This window comes from Pelecanus crispus, chromosome 12, assembly GCF_030463565.1.
Source record: "Pelecanus crispus isolate bPelCri1 chromosome 12, bPelCri1.pri, whole genome shotgun sequence".
In the NCBI taxonomy this organism is placed as follows: domain Eukaryota; kingdom Metazoa; phylum Chordata; class Aves; order Pelecaniformes; family Pelecanidae; genus Pelecanus; species Pelecanus crispus.
The window spans coordinates 8452354-8470234 of NC_134654.1; the positions used below are offsets into that span (position 1 = coordinate 8452354).

The 17881-nt window shown below is 40.5% G+C and overlaps 1 protein-coding gene across 6 annotated transcripts in view; it reads right to left on the reverse strand.

The window, feature by feature from the left end:
- Positions 1 to 17881, reverse strand: part of CUX1 (cut like homeobox 1) — a 286475-nt gene that overhangs the window by 93110 nt on the left and 175484 nt on the right. For all 6 annotated transcript variants that reach the window (XM_075720282.1, XM_075720281.1, XM_075720283.1 and 3 more), the window contains 2 exons: positions 11108 to 11156; positions 666 to 770 (listed from right to left, as the gene is read on the reverse strand). In XM_075720282.1, the coding sequence (XP_075576397.1) occupies positions 666 to 770; positions 11108 to 11156 (154 nt within the window). The remainder of the gene's footprint in view (positions 1 to 665; positions 771 to 11107; positions 11157 to 17881) is intronic.

Consider the following 17881-nt stretch of genomic DNA (forward strand, 5'->3'; position numbering starts at 1 on the left):
CATTTAGAAACACACAGCAGCAAGCAGCCAAACCTTTAGGAGCACAGGGTATCTTCTCGATTTTCTAAGCTTCTTCTACTGGATTTATAGGTGTAATTCTCAGTTTAGATACATTCAGTGAAAGCTGGAATGATACCGAATCTACTTCCAGTTCCGCTGACAGCCCATACAGCAAGAATAACAAGACCCAGAAAGGGGCAGGCAGCAGGTCCCCGCGAGTGCAACCAGCTCTGGGCAAAGTGGGTCCCCTCGGTCCGAAGCTCCACGCCTCTGCCGTGCCCTCCAGGCAGGCACGTTCTGACGGCCCACCAAGGCGCTCTTTGTTACACCGCATTGCTGCCTTTATTTCTCCTCTGCTGACGCTCTTAGCAACATGAAATAATTTCTGCGAGTTGATGCTATCCGCCTGGACCGGCAGCTGCGGAGAGCTACGGATCACCGCACCGCTCACCACGGAGCAGAGCGACCTCTGTCCTTCCCGTGGTCTTCCGCAGCCACCAGCCTCCTTGGAAGTTTAACCGAACCGCAATCCCAAAGGAACACAGTTCCATTGCAGTTAAAATATTACTCCAAACAGGTATTTTTATAGCTGTGAGCATAAATTGAAAGAGCTGTACTGCAGGAATGTCAGAAACCTGTAAGAGTCAGTAAATATTTTCTCTCACCACATCAGGTGCTTTCTGGATCTGCGTAGCAAGTTGGAGAGATTTGTTAGCTGACGAGAGCTGCTCCCTTAAGGTCTCTGCCTCTCTCTGAGCCACCTCTGCCCTCTGAAGGAAATGAAAAGGGGTGAAAAGAGAAAGTACATTCAGTTTAACAACTGACAATTATTACAAGAACATTCATCAATTCATGCCTGACTGAATATAATTGATTTTCCTAAACACTCAACCTAATAAATGTTAGAAAAAAACATAGAATGTGATGGATTTTTATTTTAAACAGTACAAGGAAGAAATAATTGAGCGATTATGACAGTAATTTAACGCTAGGAGCAAGGAATCCCCTGCTGATACTAATGCTGCGGCCCACTGAATTTCCCAGACTGAATAAATACAAGTGGAAATGGAGTCTTTTTATTCAATTTCTTTCTATTCTCATAGACCAAGCAGATTTTATTGCAAGGTTCCTCATGGGAATAATTCTCACGGGTAAATGCTGAATTAAAAGATATTCTGACCATTCCCTCTAACACACATACAATGTTGTGGGCTGTCTTTCTTCAGTAATTATTTCCCAAAACATGAATTGTTAGATTCTGTTCTTTCAGCACATCTATTTATTCAACAATATTTAACTCTAAACTGACAATTTTGCACAGATCAGCTAGCAACTGCTGAGAATTTAAGGAATATCTGATAAGCCTGTGACTTGGCTACCAGACAAAATTCCCATACAAATATTGAATAAGAATAGAAAGGAGAGAAGCAGAATTATGAGGAAAGATTTTCTATGCAAGAGTTTGGGTAGAGACAGATGGATCAGTAACTTCAGGCAATAAATAGCAGCAAAGTCCTTTCCATAATTGTCTAACAGCTTCTGTTAAGAAAGCGGAACAAAACCTGGTTGTTTTTACAGTATATACTCCTCTTGGTCAGATTTTCTTCCCTCTTTTTTTGTAAAAATTTGTTTTATTTTCGTAAAACCACATTGCTTACCTCCTTGAATGACTGCTTTTCACCTGGGCTACTCCATGCAAATCATGCTGCACTTTTGGCAGAAAATAGCTAAAATAATTTTCTCTCTCCACCAACTCTTCCAAACCCACGAACTGCCACCAATCAAGGTCAAAACTCTTCTTGACCAACTTTTACACTGACAGGTCCCTTCCTTTACTGAATAAGAAGTTCATTTCTGAGCAACCAAACCCGCCGTATTTCTGTGTGCCAGACTCCCTGCTTTTTCAGCTGACCCTTTCGAAAACCTAAATCATCTAAAATAGCGAATCTAAAACCTATACCCCTGTGCGTGTGCGTGGTCTTTGACTTACTAGTCAACGCAGAGACTCTGTCTGCATGTTTAATCAATCAGTAAACTAAAGGCAATCAAATACTAAATGCATCATCTGTGCTATTTGCTCACAACATTATATTAAATGATTCTGCATAGGTTCTACAGCTGTAATTAAAATGTAATTGTAAAACGAAAAGTAACATGGCTCTAATAATCAGAGCATGGGGCACAACCTAGTCTCTGCGTGCAAAAATGGCAGCAGCATTAAAAAGGCACAAAAAGAGGAAGTTTATGTTGTTTATGCAGCTGGGTAACACCAGGATAAAAAAACTGAGCTAACAAAACAGATTGAGATAAATTATTTTCTCACCCTTTATTAGATGTGGATGTACATATATTGATCTAATAACTGCTAAACAACTCCAGCAAAGCAGGACAAGTTACTACACTGTGGCACTCGCTCTTGCATCTACTGCTGTATAAGTAATGGGTTTTGCAGCCTTAAGCAATTCTGCTGATGGCTTCCATTCACAGCGGCATTGTTTTGAGAATCTATTCAGCTTGCATGCAAGCAAACCACAGAGGATATTTCTAATAGATGTTACATCTGCATATACACTAAGCTGTCAGCTGCCCTTTCTGCATAGCCTCCCCAGCCAATTCGGAACACCTGTTGTAATCCTGTGAATAATATTAGACAAGATTTCATACCACGCATTGTTAAAAATCCATCAACAGAAACTTTGGGCAATTCTGCTTGGGAAATACTGGTCAATTATTCTCTTTTTTTTTTTTTTCCAGAATGGAAGCTTTTTAGAGCCAGAATTATAGATGTGTTCAGTGTCTGGAAAGCACTTTTGGGTGCTATTGCAATATAAATTATAAATTACACACAGAAATCTGTTAAAAGAACGGTAGTTTCAAAATTGAGCACTTAAAAGTTTTGAAAAGCCAATCCCAAGGCTGCAGGTATGTTCGGCCACCCCCTGTGCGCAGGGCTTCGGGAGGCAGGCTGGAACCGCACAGTAACGTGCTACTGCATTTTTTCCAGCGAGACCTTATACTTCATTCAACTCTCAGGGTGAATATTGCTCGGTGAATGAGTATTTTGCTTTGTCCTCCTTGTTCCACACGTGACCTCTGCAGCTTATTTACTGCAAACTAATCCCACCCTCCTCTGCAGATAGGATTAATCGCTTCCTCATGGGCTGTGCTCTGGTTTCTACCATCAAAGGATCCAAGTGCTTCAGCAGCGTTAATGAACGCACTGGCACAACCCCCCATTTTGAGCTATACGGGTTCCCCAAGCCCATTTGGGTGCTGTGCACGGCGGCGTCAACCACAGCCTCACCATGCGCCATGGGCTGCATTTGGCCGTTTCTCACCCACTCGCCTGCACCCAAGACCCCATACGGCGGCTGCGGTGCTGCTCCCCTGCAAAAACCTCTGGTTTTGCCTCTCTGACTCCTACCCCTCTCTGCTTGTCACTTTGTCCCCTCCCTAATTCATTTTGGCTACTGGAAGCACCGTTTCTGTCTTCACTGAGCTTCACGGTGCCTTTAGCTTCAGGCAGGCAAAATTTTGCAAGCTCGTACCTTGCACGACCTAACGAACACACACAAACTTTCAGAATTTGTCTTACCCCACGCTTTCCTCCTTCCTCTTTTCCTTGTTGCTGCTTCTCCAAATGTCCTCACGGCAGCCCCGTCCCAGCCCTTCTCCTCCTTCCCTCCCCAGCACGAACCCCCTTCTCTACTGCTCGCCCTCCGTGCTCTCACGCCGACGCTGCCCGTCTCCCCGTCGTGGCAGAGGCATCCTGGAGGAGCATCTCCCCTCCCAGTGCTCCCTGTCAAAGCGGCACTGAACCCTACTTTGCAACCAAGAGAAGAAAAACCTGGCTGGTTAATGTTCACCCCGCCGGCGCAGTGATAGACTGCAGCGTGCTTGGGACAGGCACGGACATCAAAGCTCACAAATTCAAAACAGATTCTGTTGAGTTTGTGTGAACTCGCTTTTTTTTTCAGACTCTTACAGGCTGGCCAAACTTGGGGCTTTTTTTTTCTTTTGCTACTTGAAGCAACAGAAGATACAACCCTGAGAAAAAGGCAAACCCTCCCTCATCAAGTGCCAAGCCCCTTCTCTTAAATATGGGCACAGCAGGCTCCTCACCAAAACAGCGAGAACAACTCATAACATGTGGGGAAAACTGGATTTTTTTTCCTAATCTTGTTCTTAGAAATGGTTGAACAATTTTTCCTGAAATAAGAAAAGAGAGTGCAGCCAGAGACAGACGCCCAGTATGGAAAATGGCTAAAATCTAGCAATCTTGCACAACTTGGAGCCACTGGAAAGTTCACGCAACCTTCTCTTTGTGTGAAACTATTCCACTTCGGCTAAGAAATATGTATGCCATAGTACAGTTGCTTTTCATCAGTCACTGCTAAAACTCTTGGTTTCTCACTTCTACTACGCACAGCCTAGAAAAACTACGATGACCACTGACAGTCAGACTACTGGCCTTGATAGAGATCAAGTAAATCCATCCAGCATTGTCTAAAAATGCTATTTTTCTGGATAGCTCAGTCGTACAATTCCTCCTAATTTCCATACCGCTGTTTTTCTAGCATAGAGCTATGTCCCTGGTAACAAAATATTTCAAAATACTTTAATTCTCCTTAGTATAGCATGTAAATATTGTACTGTTCACAGTGGAGCCAGGAGGTCACGATCGTAATGCCACCGTGCGCTTTCCAATTAAAAAAAAAAAAAAAAAAAAGCCTTACACAATATATCCAGTTTAAATTATTCTCATTGTTTCCTGACAAGATAATGAATAGCATGAACTGAGTGCTCTTCTACTTACAGTAAAATGTTAATTTGATCAAAGACCAGTGGTGTGAATAGCAAAATGAGATACTTACAAGCAAAAAAGTGTAACCTTTCCCTTAAAGTTCTACCAGCCAAACTGTATTTCCTTATTACATGCTAAATTCAGTCCTATACGTGGCAAAATCTTCCTATGGGCTAGGAGTGTATATTATCACAAGTAATTCTGCTGAAGTTAATGAGCCTGGTTATGGCAGTAATCACCATGCTTGGTTTTAAGTGCTTGAAGCTGACATTCTTACTTGCAAGCTGCCGCAAAAGCTATGTTTCTCGGAGTACGAGATCAATTAAAGCACATTGGTTCAATGTGCTTTAATTTTCTAACTTTTGAGATATTAAAATTTATTTTAAAACCTTTAAATGACCCTAGCTTTCACAGAACAACTGCAAGGTTACCAGAAAATCTGTGACATGAAAGACTCTTTAGGGCTCTGGCACCTATTTTTTCCAGCAATGGAGAATTACATGAAAAAAAGAAAAAACCACTCCAACAAACAGAAGAGGTTGGGTTGTCTTCATTCTTGTCTCCAGGCTACTGCACTTTCCTTTGCGCACTGACAGGCTGCCAGATAAATGTATTCCCAACTGAAAGCCAAGCATTTACAGGAAACTCCTGTGTTTGTATGAAAATAATATTAACCATATTTTGCCTTTATACAGCACTTCTCCATGCAAGGATCTCAATGCACTTTATAAAGTAAATTTTACAGATAGTGAAATCACGGGATTAAGTGAATGACCTTATCTGCCATAAAGCAGCATAACTTCACGGAATTCAGCGGGGTTATGGCACCCCACGATAGCAGAGGATCTTGTTCACTGCAAAGGGAGTCAGAAATAAAAAGCGAGTACTCTGGCAGTATCTGTGTTAGCCTTAGCGCAGATGAAGGATTCCTGTCAAGGTGAATACCCTTCTTCGTGGAAACATAAAACCAAGGACTGCCTTGTCACTGGTTTTGTTACCACTGGTGGGTCAGAGCAAAACCCTCCCGGCACAGCACTTGCGCCACCCTATATTGCGTTGCGTTTGTGTTGCTAAGTGAAAGAGAATTTATTCCATCTGCTGCTCAAAACCATACATATTTTATAGCAATCTCCCTTAGTAGGAATCTTTTCAAACCATTTTCCAATGTGACTTGTTAGAGATATGAAGGTACCATACTCAATGGGAAAAAAAAAAAAAAAAATCTTGAGAACAGCATTTCTGCTAAAATGCCCTAATGAGGTTTTCTTTCTACTTCTATAGCAGACACTGTTCTATGTATTTTAGTGGTAGTTTGGTTCCAAAAAATGCTTAAACTCACTAACCCTTCTTCTACAGATCTTAAAATCTAACCGTACATTTCTGTGGAATAAATGGTACTGATCCAGTCTAGATTCTTTAAGTATTTCAGAAAGAACAGTTGTTCTTGTTTTACTGATAACAGGAAGTTTCTATACTTGACTTTCTTTCCCCAGAAAAAATAAGGAGCAGAAATCTGGGAGCACTATCAGCACTGTGAAGATGTGAAAAAAAACAAGGGAAACAATTTGATTTTCCAAAGGGATAACATGGCATAAACACAGGGGGGAAAAAAAAAAAAAATCATTCTTTTTTTTTTTTTTTTTTTTTGTGGACTGTATTGTGAAAGCTACAGAAAAAGTCCCATGCTCTCTTTTGGTTGCTACACCCAAAATCTAAGGATACCTATATCTGAGTCTGTTTTTCATATCTATTTCCTCCTCCTCAAGGTTAAAATACAATAACCCAGAATCGAGCAACCCTAATGGAAGTCCTTCTCTTTCACTTTTAGAAGTGAAAAAGCACTTCTTTTCAGGAAGCCCAAATTATAAAGTCCGTTAGACTTTTTTCTTTTTTAAACAATGTGAACTGAATGTGTAAAGCCAGTAAACAGATCTGGATACCTCAGTGACATGAAACCACAACTTAGACTCAATATTAAAAACTTAAAATAAGCCCCCCCCCCCTTTTTTTTTAAATTTAACACTCCAAAGTACTTCTGTTTTCAGAACATAGGAATTATTCTTTCCAACAGAAACCTCAGTTTTTCTCATGCACAACTGAGTGATTACAGGTTGCCAGATGAAGTATAGAAACAGAAGGATAATTCATTTGAATAAATTTGTCATCCCAAAGATTCGTGACTTACTGCTATAAACACTTATGAGAAAGGTGTAAACTTGAAATGGTACAGAAAAGTGCTAACCATAAATATTTGTGGAAAATATATATTCACACAACTGTAACTGTTGCAAATGCAGAAAAGTACACTGGAGCTTCATTAACTTCACTGATTGGAAATTGTAATATTCTGGGAATCAAACAATAAAAAATTCAAAGATGCTATATCCCAAACTATGATAAATCATTTATTTTGACAAGTAAGGGTAGTTTAGTTTTAATTATTTATTATTATACTTCGTAGCATATCAGAAAATATGCAGTGATTTATTGTGCAAAATGAAATCTTAATAAAATGAGTCCCTTCCCCAAACTACAGGATTATTAAATCTTCATGGAAATGTGAGGGTGAACTCTTGGGTTATTTTCGTTATCGAGCTGGCGAGTTAGTAAAGTGAAAATAAGCAACTCCTATTGCAATTAGTTATATTTTGACTTCAGCCCTTTACCTACCCAAGCGATACAAGTCCTACAACCTCGGGGGTGAGGAGAAAACCAGAGAGGGATAACAGACCCCCGCTGCCGCTGCCCACCGCAATTCTGCTGTCTCGCAGGTGATGCGGTCGCATCTCTCTGCTAAAGCAAGCGGGGGCTATTGGCTTCAGACCTTGTACCCCTGCCAAAGCTACAAGTCATGGAGCTAATGGCTCCTCTTTAGGCAGGCGTAGGTAGACCAGCCATTTAATGTACGGTTCTTGTCCTTTTTGTACTGGCTTATACCTCTCAAGACTTCAAAGTGGAAGGGTTACTCCACAGGCCACTGCTGACACCCCCCTCTGAGCCAGGACCCCGCCTCACCCTAACAGAGGGTGTAAATTGGTGCACTTAAATTACTCTGTTTGAGCTTCTCCCAGCAGCCGTGCTGCCACTGCATCGCTGCCTCCAGCACCCACCTCCAAACCCCTCCACCCCAGCTTGCTCCGCTCAAGTGAGGGATTTATTTCTCTTGTTGGTTAGGGTTAAGGTTTGGAGGAAAATTCAGTTTATACCTTGAGTTAACAACACAATGGAGAGAAACCAAGCTTTGCGGTCACTACCCCTTTTTCTTTCTAAGCAGAAAATTGCAAAGCTCACTGGTATTTAAAGGTAATTATTTCTATGAGCTAGTAATTTCTTCTGGGGATGATAGCACACAAACAAGCCCAGAAAGCTCCTGCATGAAACAATTTGAGGATCCAGATGAGGAAAAAACAGCAGAAGAGAGGTGATGGAGCCTGAAGACTACAAAGAATGGTCCATGCTTCGCGCAACAGGACACAAGGGTGGGAATTACAACATCACTCTGTCCCTATGGCTTTCATCACCCAGAATACGGATAACTGGATCAACGTCAATGAGTAGATCCACCCTCTTGTTACTGCAGGATTGGAAAGGGAACTGGCACTCCCCACCTCTTAAGAGTCAGAGAGGTGTCCTCACATAGAGCAAGGGAAGTTCAGAAATGGCAGCTCTGGATTTAGAAAGGGCAGTAACTGAGAAAGGGACTTTCAAGAAATAGCAGGTATTTTAAAAGTTACAGCAAATATTTTTCACAATTTCGGTGGAAACATTTTGCTGTTCTGTAAATTTCTGCTCCAAATGCCAGTCATTTGGGTCAGGGTTAACTCCAGAGCAGCAAAACATCACATCAAAATCAGCAAGGCAGTCTATCCTCAAAGTAGGAGTCATGCTGGGCATTACTCTTTAAAGGTAGCCTTAATAATGGGGAATAAGTACTTACTGAAATGGTAAAAGGAAATGTTAATTTAACTATTAAATACATAATTATGTTAAGTACTTGTTTCTGCAATTGTAACACTTCAGCCTGATGCAAACTCACTTTCTGGCCTGTGCAATGGATTTAATTTCTTCCAATTTTTTTTTGAACTATAAAGAGGTAAAACACAGGAATTGCTGCTACAAAGATTACTTAGTTATAATTTATAGAAGTGTTTTGTAAAGGTAAAGCATCACACAAGACAAAGACTAGGGGCATGTTTCAGCAAATCAGCTGAGCTACTCCAGCAGCTTGCTGCTCCTGCTCCTCCACCGGCGAACTTTCCCTTCCCTGTCTCCTCCGAGGCCACGCGCTCCCCTCGCATCCCCCATCTCGGCACTGCTGCTTCTCCAGCGTTTTGTTGAGCTGCCTCAATTTGCTAAAGCCACAGAAAACAAACCTGGCCCCTTCACCCCAAATTCAGGCTCTTCTGCAGTTACTGAGCTCGATGGCCTCAATGAAGGGTCCCCCAGTTGCAGAAGCTGCTGGTAGGGAGGGGACAGGAGCACAGCAGCTGGGAGGAGGAAGCAAAGGAGGGGGACATGGGGAAAGGGGAGACAGAACCACCTCTTCTGGCTTTACGACAGCTCAGATGAACTGCACACTGATGTTTACATACCAATCCAGAGTTTGCTGAATTACAACCAAACTAAGGGATATGCACGTAAGCAGTTATAAGTTTTGACTAATGAAAAAAAAAAACGTAAGTAAAAAAAAACAACCCATTGCAGGTTTGTTCCAGTTAGATAGGAAAGTATCTTCAGCATTTCTGTATAAATAGATACATTCCCTTTTAGTATGGCAATAAGGAAATCAGAAATACCTATTCTTTAACTACAACCACCTTTCTACTCTGAGAAAAGAAAAAAACGACTGGGTAAATCATAGCTACAGCTTTGCAAAACGTACTGCCTTTGCAAAAATCACAAAATAATTCTACCAGAACATCTTCAACACCTACATCATTTCTAAAAAGTCTACAGATTTTCAAATAATTACTAGCACTTTCATAAATATTTAATGCTGTCTACAAAAGTTATTTGAGAGAACTAAAAACCCACTGTGCAAACCCCAATTTTCTTTTACTGGCTAAATAATCAACCCAACAACTTACAAATCTGCCTTCTGCTTCATTAGTATTTTTCCAATTTATAAAGAACTAATGTAAAGGACAATATACTCGCTATACCTGTCAGCTGCACCAGGGGAGCGTGGGGGGCTGAAAGCCGATCTAGCAAAAGGAAAAAGACAAAACAAACCAGCAGCTGGAGAGGGGGTTGGTTTTCAACAGGATCAGTGACCTGGTCCGGCTCCCGGTGCGGCCCCACAACCACTACTGACAGCGCGAGGCGTGCGGCAGGACCGCGCGCTGGGGAAGGAGGTGCAGCTATTCTTCCTGGAAGCGAGCTGCTCTTAGGTAAGCTGCAGCTGGATTATGAAACCGTAACCTGAGAGACTTAAGATCTGTAGTCTCTGATTTTACCTGACAGAGGGATTAATGAAGCTCACTGATAAGCAAATGCCTGGTTGAGGTTTCCCTCAGTGGAACCATCACCCGTTGCATGTATCACCTGTGAAGCCTGCATGTCCATACACATCTCCTCCATCACCTCAAGTAGTCACCCAAAGTACAGACTGGACCGGAAGGGCACTTTGCTTGCTTGTTGGGTTTGGTTTTTTTGGAACCTTTTATTTTAAAAAGTTCCATACGATTGTGCCACTTTCTTGGGAGTGTGTGCACTGTGAGGGAACGCAGGAGAGACATTTCACAGTCTACCAAATTAGCATCTGCAGGAACAAATTACAATTTCTTTGTTCTCCTGCATGGCACGGTCTGATCCAACCCTTGCTAAACATTAATACACCAGTACAACATATCAGAAAAGGAAGGAAAAAGAAAAGCCAGCGAAGTCCACAAAAGCTGGAACTGCATCAGAAGGTCAGGCCTCCCTAGGTCAGGCTGCTGGCAGCCCTGCCACTGCTGCAGCACAGAAGCCCTTTAATTTGGGTAAACCAGTTACCTGCATGTCCAAGTAGGGGCCAGCATGATGGATTTAGAAGCATAAACCCAAGAATAACTATAGTGGGAATTTTAAGTTTAAATTATTAGAAGGTAAATATATGGCAAGCAGTACTCTACTGTGCATACAATCCTTATGAAGTATCCCTCAAGAGCTGTATTTTTCTCTAAATTTGCATATTTTCTTACTCTACACAGTTATGACTGCTAAGTGCATATAAAAGAACTGTCACGAAATCCAAAAGAGAAGGAAAAAAAAAAAATCAAAGTCACACTTAGAATTTTATGAGGGACTCATTTAAAATCATACCTGATTGGCTCTTTCAAGGTCTGTCATGATCATCTCGATTTCATCAGCCCTGGGAGAACAAGAGAGCAGAAGTACTGTTATCACACGAAGAATGCCTGCTACATGAGTTCATGCACAGTACAATTGCAACATTCATACAAACAATACCAATTTTCAATATTTTTTTAAAAGGACACAGACTGATCAGCTAATCTTTTGACTGGTGAAATCCTCTTGGGTTTCAGCTCTGTGGACTGGGGTTTGCAAGTCTCTAATTCCTTTGCCTGTTCCCTTTGTGCAATAAAATAAGTATCTGAGCATATTGATTAGATCTTTGAAGATCTTAGTTCCCCAACCTTCTGCAGAAGGCACCTTTTCCTACATGTAAAGGTGCTTCACAAGCAATAATTATGGAGAAGTCAAAGACTACAGTTCTTCAGTCAACTACTTGTATACGTGCACACAAAAGTGGCCTGTTACTCTTCTGTTTCAGTGTGCCTGTGCCTAGAAGTTTGGTTCTAAGTTTGGCTAAAAAAAAATATCACGAGATCAAAGAGACCAAGAAATTTAATTTTACATTATGTAGAAAAGAATTTTTTGACACAAATTTATGAAACTCTATACTTAGACTCAGGCTCTTAATGCACTTTACAAAGCCAAATAGGAAAGTCAAAGGGTTGAAAACTAGTCAAGGAAAAACAGATCCTTCACATACGTGTGTTAGGTGGCAGCTACCAGCCCTCACCCATTAAAAACGCCAACATTTCTAAGACTTCACTCACACAAATGGATCCAATCCTCAAGCAATCTTTTTTTATCATCACGCTGAATCATGGGCACACATTTCACATTCATGCTCTCACCTGTGAAAGGTACCAGGAAAAGGACCTACAGACCTAGAAGTATGTTCTGTATCAATGCAAGATGACATATTACTTCTCCCCAGACATTCTGCCTGTCTTATATCTCCAGACCATATGGAAGCAATAAACACTATCCTCATCTCCTATGAACAGCAGCTTTAACCAGCAAGTCCTTTTGCAAACTGCCAACACCATAATGGCTGGGTTTTGTTTTTAATCTGTAGCAGATCATTATCAGTAAAAGCTGTGAAATACTGGAATTCCCTTCCTCTGCCGATGCAGAAAAGTTAGGGTTTGTTTCTCTGCTGATCCCACAGAAGATCCATTTTTCTATGCAGGTGTTTGCTGGGAAAGATGGTTAATTGAAGTACATCAGGGTACTGGCACACTCGACACTGGATCATTACACTGAATATTGACTTACTCTTCAACAGCATTTTAGGTTTCTGCATGCACACTTAGGGAAATGCAGTAAAAGATCGTAATAAGTAAATGTGTATGTATATAAATTAATGGAAAATTATTTTTAATTACAGCCTTTAATGTTGTCAGGGCAACATGAATTGCCTTTTGAAACAATCTTTTGGACAATAATGGAAAACAGATTAACATGTGTTTTCTTGTGCAGGAGAAGCTAATGTGCTCTTACATTGGAAAGAAATCATGCACACCATGTTTTGAATTAATAATAAATAATAGACATTAGTTACTGAATTGAACAATCACTCATTGGGCAAATAAGGATTCAAAGCGTGCAGGGAGTAGCCAGAAGACTAACCTGGACAGGTTAACATAAGCCTGCAATAACACTTTTGATCTCTTTAGCCTCTGTAGTTGTGAAATATCTTTTTTTTTAGACTCCAGCCCCAACATACTTGTTAACCCACTTACAGAAATTACAGTATTTCACATGGAAAAGATGTCCCTAATGTATCTGTAACAGAGATAAGAGGGAAGAGAGCACCCTAATGCACAAAAAAAAAAAAAAAAAAAAAAAAAATTGTTTCCCAGCATTTTACAAATATTTTTAGCCAGGATAGTTTAAGGATCCTCTTTAAATAAGCTTAAGCATTCAGGCTGCATTTATGTGTGAATGCCTCAGGTTATATGGAGCCAGTAAATGATGTCTGGATTATGTCACATGCCTCCCAGATCAGAGCTGGGAATGTCGCATCCCAACACACCAGCTACAGCTTAAGCAAATCCAGTTTCCGCTCACTTCTCTGTAAGGTTTGGAGAACAGTAAAATCACTGCCTTTCCTCCCAAACAGGGGGTGCCAGGTATCAGCCAAAGGTCTGAAAAACTGTAGAACCTGAGAAGAGCAAAGGACTCGGAAGCACAAAACCCTCGGACCAGGAGAGGAAGAGCGCCCTGCTTTGGGAGCAGAAGGGTTTTTTTCAGTTCAGCCAAGGGAACTTTTTCTTTTTGAGAAAAGAAGATGACTCTGATGCAGAAGAGATGAGTGGGAAGGGGCAGAAGTGTGAGGGGGTCTGGACCCGTCAAAGGACCCTCAGCCACCTTTAAAGGTCGCAGAGGCAAGTGAAGGGAGCCAAGGGTAGGGACACGGATGAAGACAGCAGAGAGAAGGAACAGGGGGACGTCTGAGGCCAAAGGGCCAAGGGGAGATGGGACAAGAGCAGGAAAGCAGAGGAGCACCCTGGGCCAGCGGGAGGGTGCACGGCTGCCAGTGAAACAGGCTGAAACACAGGACAGTGCCTGAAAAACGAGGGGAAAGGACACAGGACAATCCTGTATTTAAAATGGACAGAAGTATTAATACCGGTATTTGTATGCCATTTCGGCCGGGGTCAGGATTTAAGAGCTCTATTACAGCACTGGTATACGCAGCCAATTACAAAAAAAAGCGAGCAAGGATATAGAACGCCATAAAAATGACATTTCTGCCCTTCAGCGCGCACAGATAATTCTGACTGAATCCAGTAGAAGTGTCAAACTGTAGCCAAGGGCAAAATTGTCCCTTTGTCCTTGTATCCAGGCACACCAGCTGACTGATCCTGAACTCCCCTTTCCCTCATACATTTTTTCCTACCTAGCTTTTCCGCAGACAATCTGTTGCCGCGCACCTAATAAAAGGAAGCAGCATCTCCAAAAAAATTCAAGCAAAACATCTCCAGCCTAGCAGTCTGCACACCAATGGAGGTTAATGCTGCAACCATAAATGTTATCTTTAAGTGAAGTAATGAATTAAATTACTCTATATTCTTTCCTAGCACAAGTGTCAACAGCATTCAGAAGAATCTTCAAAAGGAATTCAGTCTTTTCATTTTAAAAGCTCAACTACCACATCAGTAGCTGGCACTCAGCAGTCTAAAATCACTTATTTGAGAAAGTCTCTAATAGCTACATTCACTGTTTGCTCACCAGAAGTATTTATTATAAAATAAATTACAGTTCTCACACCTTTTATGCACTCACAGAAACAACTTGCATTGATTTATTGTTTACAAAGCACCGTGTCGAATTCAAACCTGCAAGGTATGAGGAAACTCCACTTTGGCTCACCGAAGTAGTCCCACACAGGTCATTTTTGATGTATTCACCATCCGCCACATTTGCTCATTTTCAGCCCTTCCTATTTCAATATTTCTCTTTATTTCAGTGGAACTACTTAGCAGGCAAAATACCATCCCGCTCAAGGCTGCCAGCATCTTGTCCCGCGGGTTTTCATTGAAAATCTGGTGGGACCCTTGAAGGGAACAATGGCCGAGTTTAGCAAATCCGTGGTTATACCGACCCTAAACTTCTGACCAAAGTCATTCCATGTGAACTAAGCTCACTCATAAGAGACACAGATCTGATGATTTTACTTTTAACTTTCTTCGTTCCTGAAGCAACACGCGACTTGGTCTGGACTCCCCCATCACCCCAAGAGCTGAAGGCAAGGAGAAAAACCCCGTAAGTTCTGTCTGTCTTCAGATAGATATACAGAGAATGAGGGCAATTAGTAACAAGACGACCTTTTTCTAAAATACGCTCATATTTATGGTGTTTTACAGCAGATTTCTACATTGCAACCCAACATTGTTCAGGGTTTGTCAAGGGTGATACTTTCTTAACATTAAAACAGATCATGAGAAAAAGAGTGCGTAAAAGCTGTTTTCAGGAACAAATACGATCTACCCTGTGTTTTCTCATTCCACAGATAGTATAATCATTTATCTGATCTAATTCCTTATAATTCCTGTGTTAGAGGAAACATAATCATGTAAGCAAGACAGTTCTTCAGTCTGTATTACAGATAGCTTGTTCTAAGTTTCAACACTTTCAGGCTAAGAAATTTAGGAAATCAAATTTTAAGCCCAAGCATTTGGAGCTACAGACTAAGCATCACCAAGTAAAAAGAATCTGAACTGTTGAAACAGCACAACCATGAAATATTGTATTATTTCTTGCTACTGTGTTCGAAGTGAAAAACAAAACACATTAAAAGCTATAGATTTTACAAGGTATAAGCTTTTACCAGTCATGAAAGAGCCCTCAAAGCTAACATGCCATCTATAAAAAAACTACTTAAGGATTTTTTAGAAAAAAACACCCCACTTCTCAATTCAATTGCTTATGGGAAATAAAAAACACAGAAAGGCTCAATTTTCTTTTTAAGATCAAGATAACCGATTAGGTTTGAACAGCATAACAAGCAGGCAAATTCAAGAACTGGTAACATGGAAGAAGCTCAGTTCTTTTTCTAAATAAAACTAAATCAGATGAAAACCCTGAACACCATGAAGCTATTCACTTGCAAGCAAGAAGAATCTGGACTTTATGAGTAAAATCCAGTTGATCCTTCATTTAGATACTAGCTTAAAGAGGCAGAAACAATTCCTTTTTTACTAACATGACAAGTGAATGGTTTGCCAAATCTTGTGGCTACAGCCCCCTAAACATTCAAACTTACTGAACCTTGAAGGAAACTGCTGTTGGATTCTTTATACATGGAAGAACTGAAAAATACAGATGACACTTGAAATTGCAGTCAGTGGCATGGCCAAGAAACTTCACTAGCGGGGCAGATTAATATTTTGGTTTGGCAAAAAATAAACAACATTTTTTCCCACACATTTGTTTTCTTTAAAAACATGTGTAAGTTTACTGGTCAAAGCAAACGGTATATGGAGCCACTGGGGCTTGTTAAAATGTTCTAATTACTAAAACATTTACGCAGGCAATTTCAAACTAAAAGCATACATTATCAACCAATGTGCATTTATGTTTAATTAAGAAAAAAAGAAAAATCCTACTTGTAACATATATCTATGATCGTCACAGAGCAGATTTTGGCCAAATTAGGTAAACATTTTAGCCTCTTAAAATTAGAGGCAGTATAACCTAGTACTTTGCTAGCACAAGACTAAATGTGAAGAGTTATTTGGGACATTTGGGAAGGGAAGAAAAGAAGGAGAAGGGCCAGAGCACTAAAAAAAAAAAGGCAAAAAACCCCTGTTCATTGAATTTTTTCAAGTTTCAAGAAAATTTTTATCAGGGAAGGTTCCTGGGTCTAGGAAGTAATTTCAGATCACTAAAGAACGTCAAAATTGCCTGCAGCCCAATGATCACAGCATTCACTCAGGGCACACGAGCATTCCAGCATTTGAATATTCAATTTTATTTTTTCTTCAAGCAAAAAAGAAGCATGATAAATTTCCTACCCAAATTCAAAACTCTTTCTAAGCTTTGCTGGTAGATGCCCTCATCTAATCCCTGCACCTCAGTGACCATGCCAAGGTTTGCCCATGGCGCTGGCTTACTTAATTTCTAGGAGAGAAAGAAGAACCAAACACTTTCTTTGAAGTTCTTAGAAAGTTTCGTATAGAAGGTAATATTAAAAAAAACACACTTGCACCTTATGAGTATCACTGTACACATAGTTTAGGCATTTTTAGTATTCATAATGATGCTAATCTAATGAACATCCATACTAGATAAATCCACCTTTATTGCTAATACAACCTCCAAAAGTAACAGACACAAGGGTTGTACAAAGAAAGGAAAAACTGTTATTTCAGCATAACCAGCACGTCAAAGGGCAAGAACTCACAGACTTTTTACTACTGAGTTCTCAAATCTACTTTTCAAATTGCAAGAGCTATAGGTTAATATTTTCTTTCACAGCAATCCTCTAAGGATCTTCAGATCAGATAATCCTTTTTCCAATGTCATATAAATCCAGGCCTCTTGTAAAAGAATTTCTCTGTTCAGGGATTCATAAATCCACCAACTTTAGTAATGAATTGGGTGTTTCCTTTCCTAGGAACTCAATTGAAGAAAAAATCCTCTCTCTGCTAAGCAGTGAAACACTGAAGGCTTTAAATTGAGAGATCAAAGAAATGCTGGTTTCAGGTGCTCCAGTGATTACACAACACGTCATCTGGATTAACCTGGGGAATGGTTAAATGTCCACTGTACATTGTCCAGACCCCTCTCTGCAGTTATCCTATACTAAATCAAGTTCCTTCCCTAGCAAAAAGGAGAGAGACTCAATGCTTTTTCAGGTTTTTTTTTGGTTTTATTAGAATTAATTCTAGTTTCCTCTCATTGCTAGCCTTGTCTCCATGCAGTGCACCATATACAGATTCAAGCTGAAAAAATAAACTAAATCTCATGCAAAGATTTCTCATTAAGCACACCAGGTTAATATCGTAAGTACCAGGATCGAGTAGTTGCACCAGCTGCAGGTATAATCTTCAAATAAATGATGTCCTAGGCGCTTGAAAGATGTCAAGTGATCATCAAATATTGATAAAGGTTAAAGAAACTGCTTATAAAGCCCAAGATATTGAGCAATACCTGGACAATACAAGACAAGAATCATCTCGATCATTAGAAGAAAAAGACCCTATAAAATAAAACATCTTTCAGTCTGTAGAAAAACTGCTCTCCAAGAAAACCTGCACAGCACTTTGTTTTCTCTTT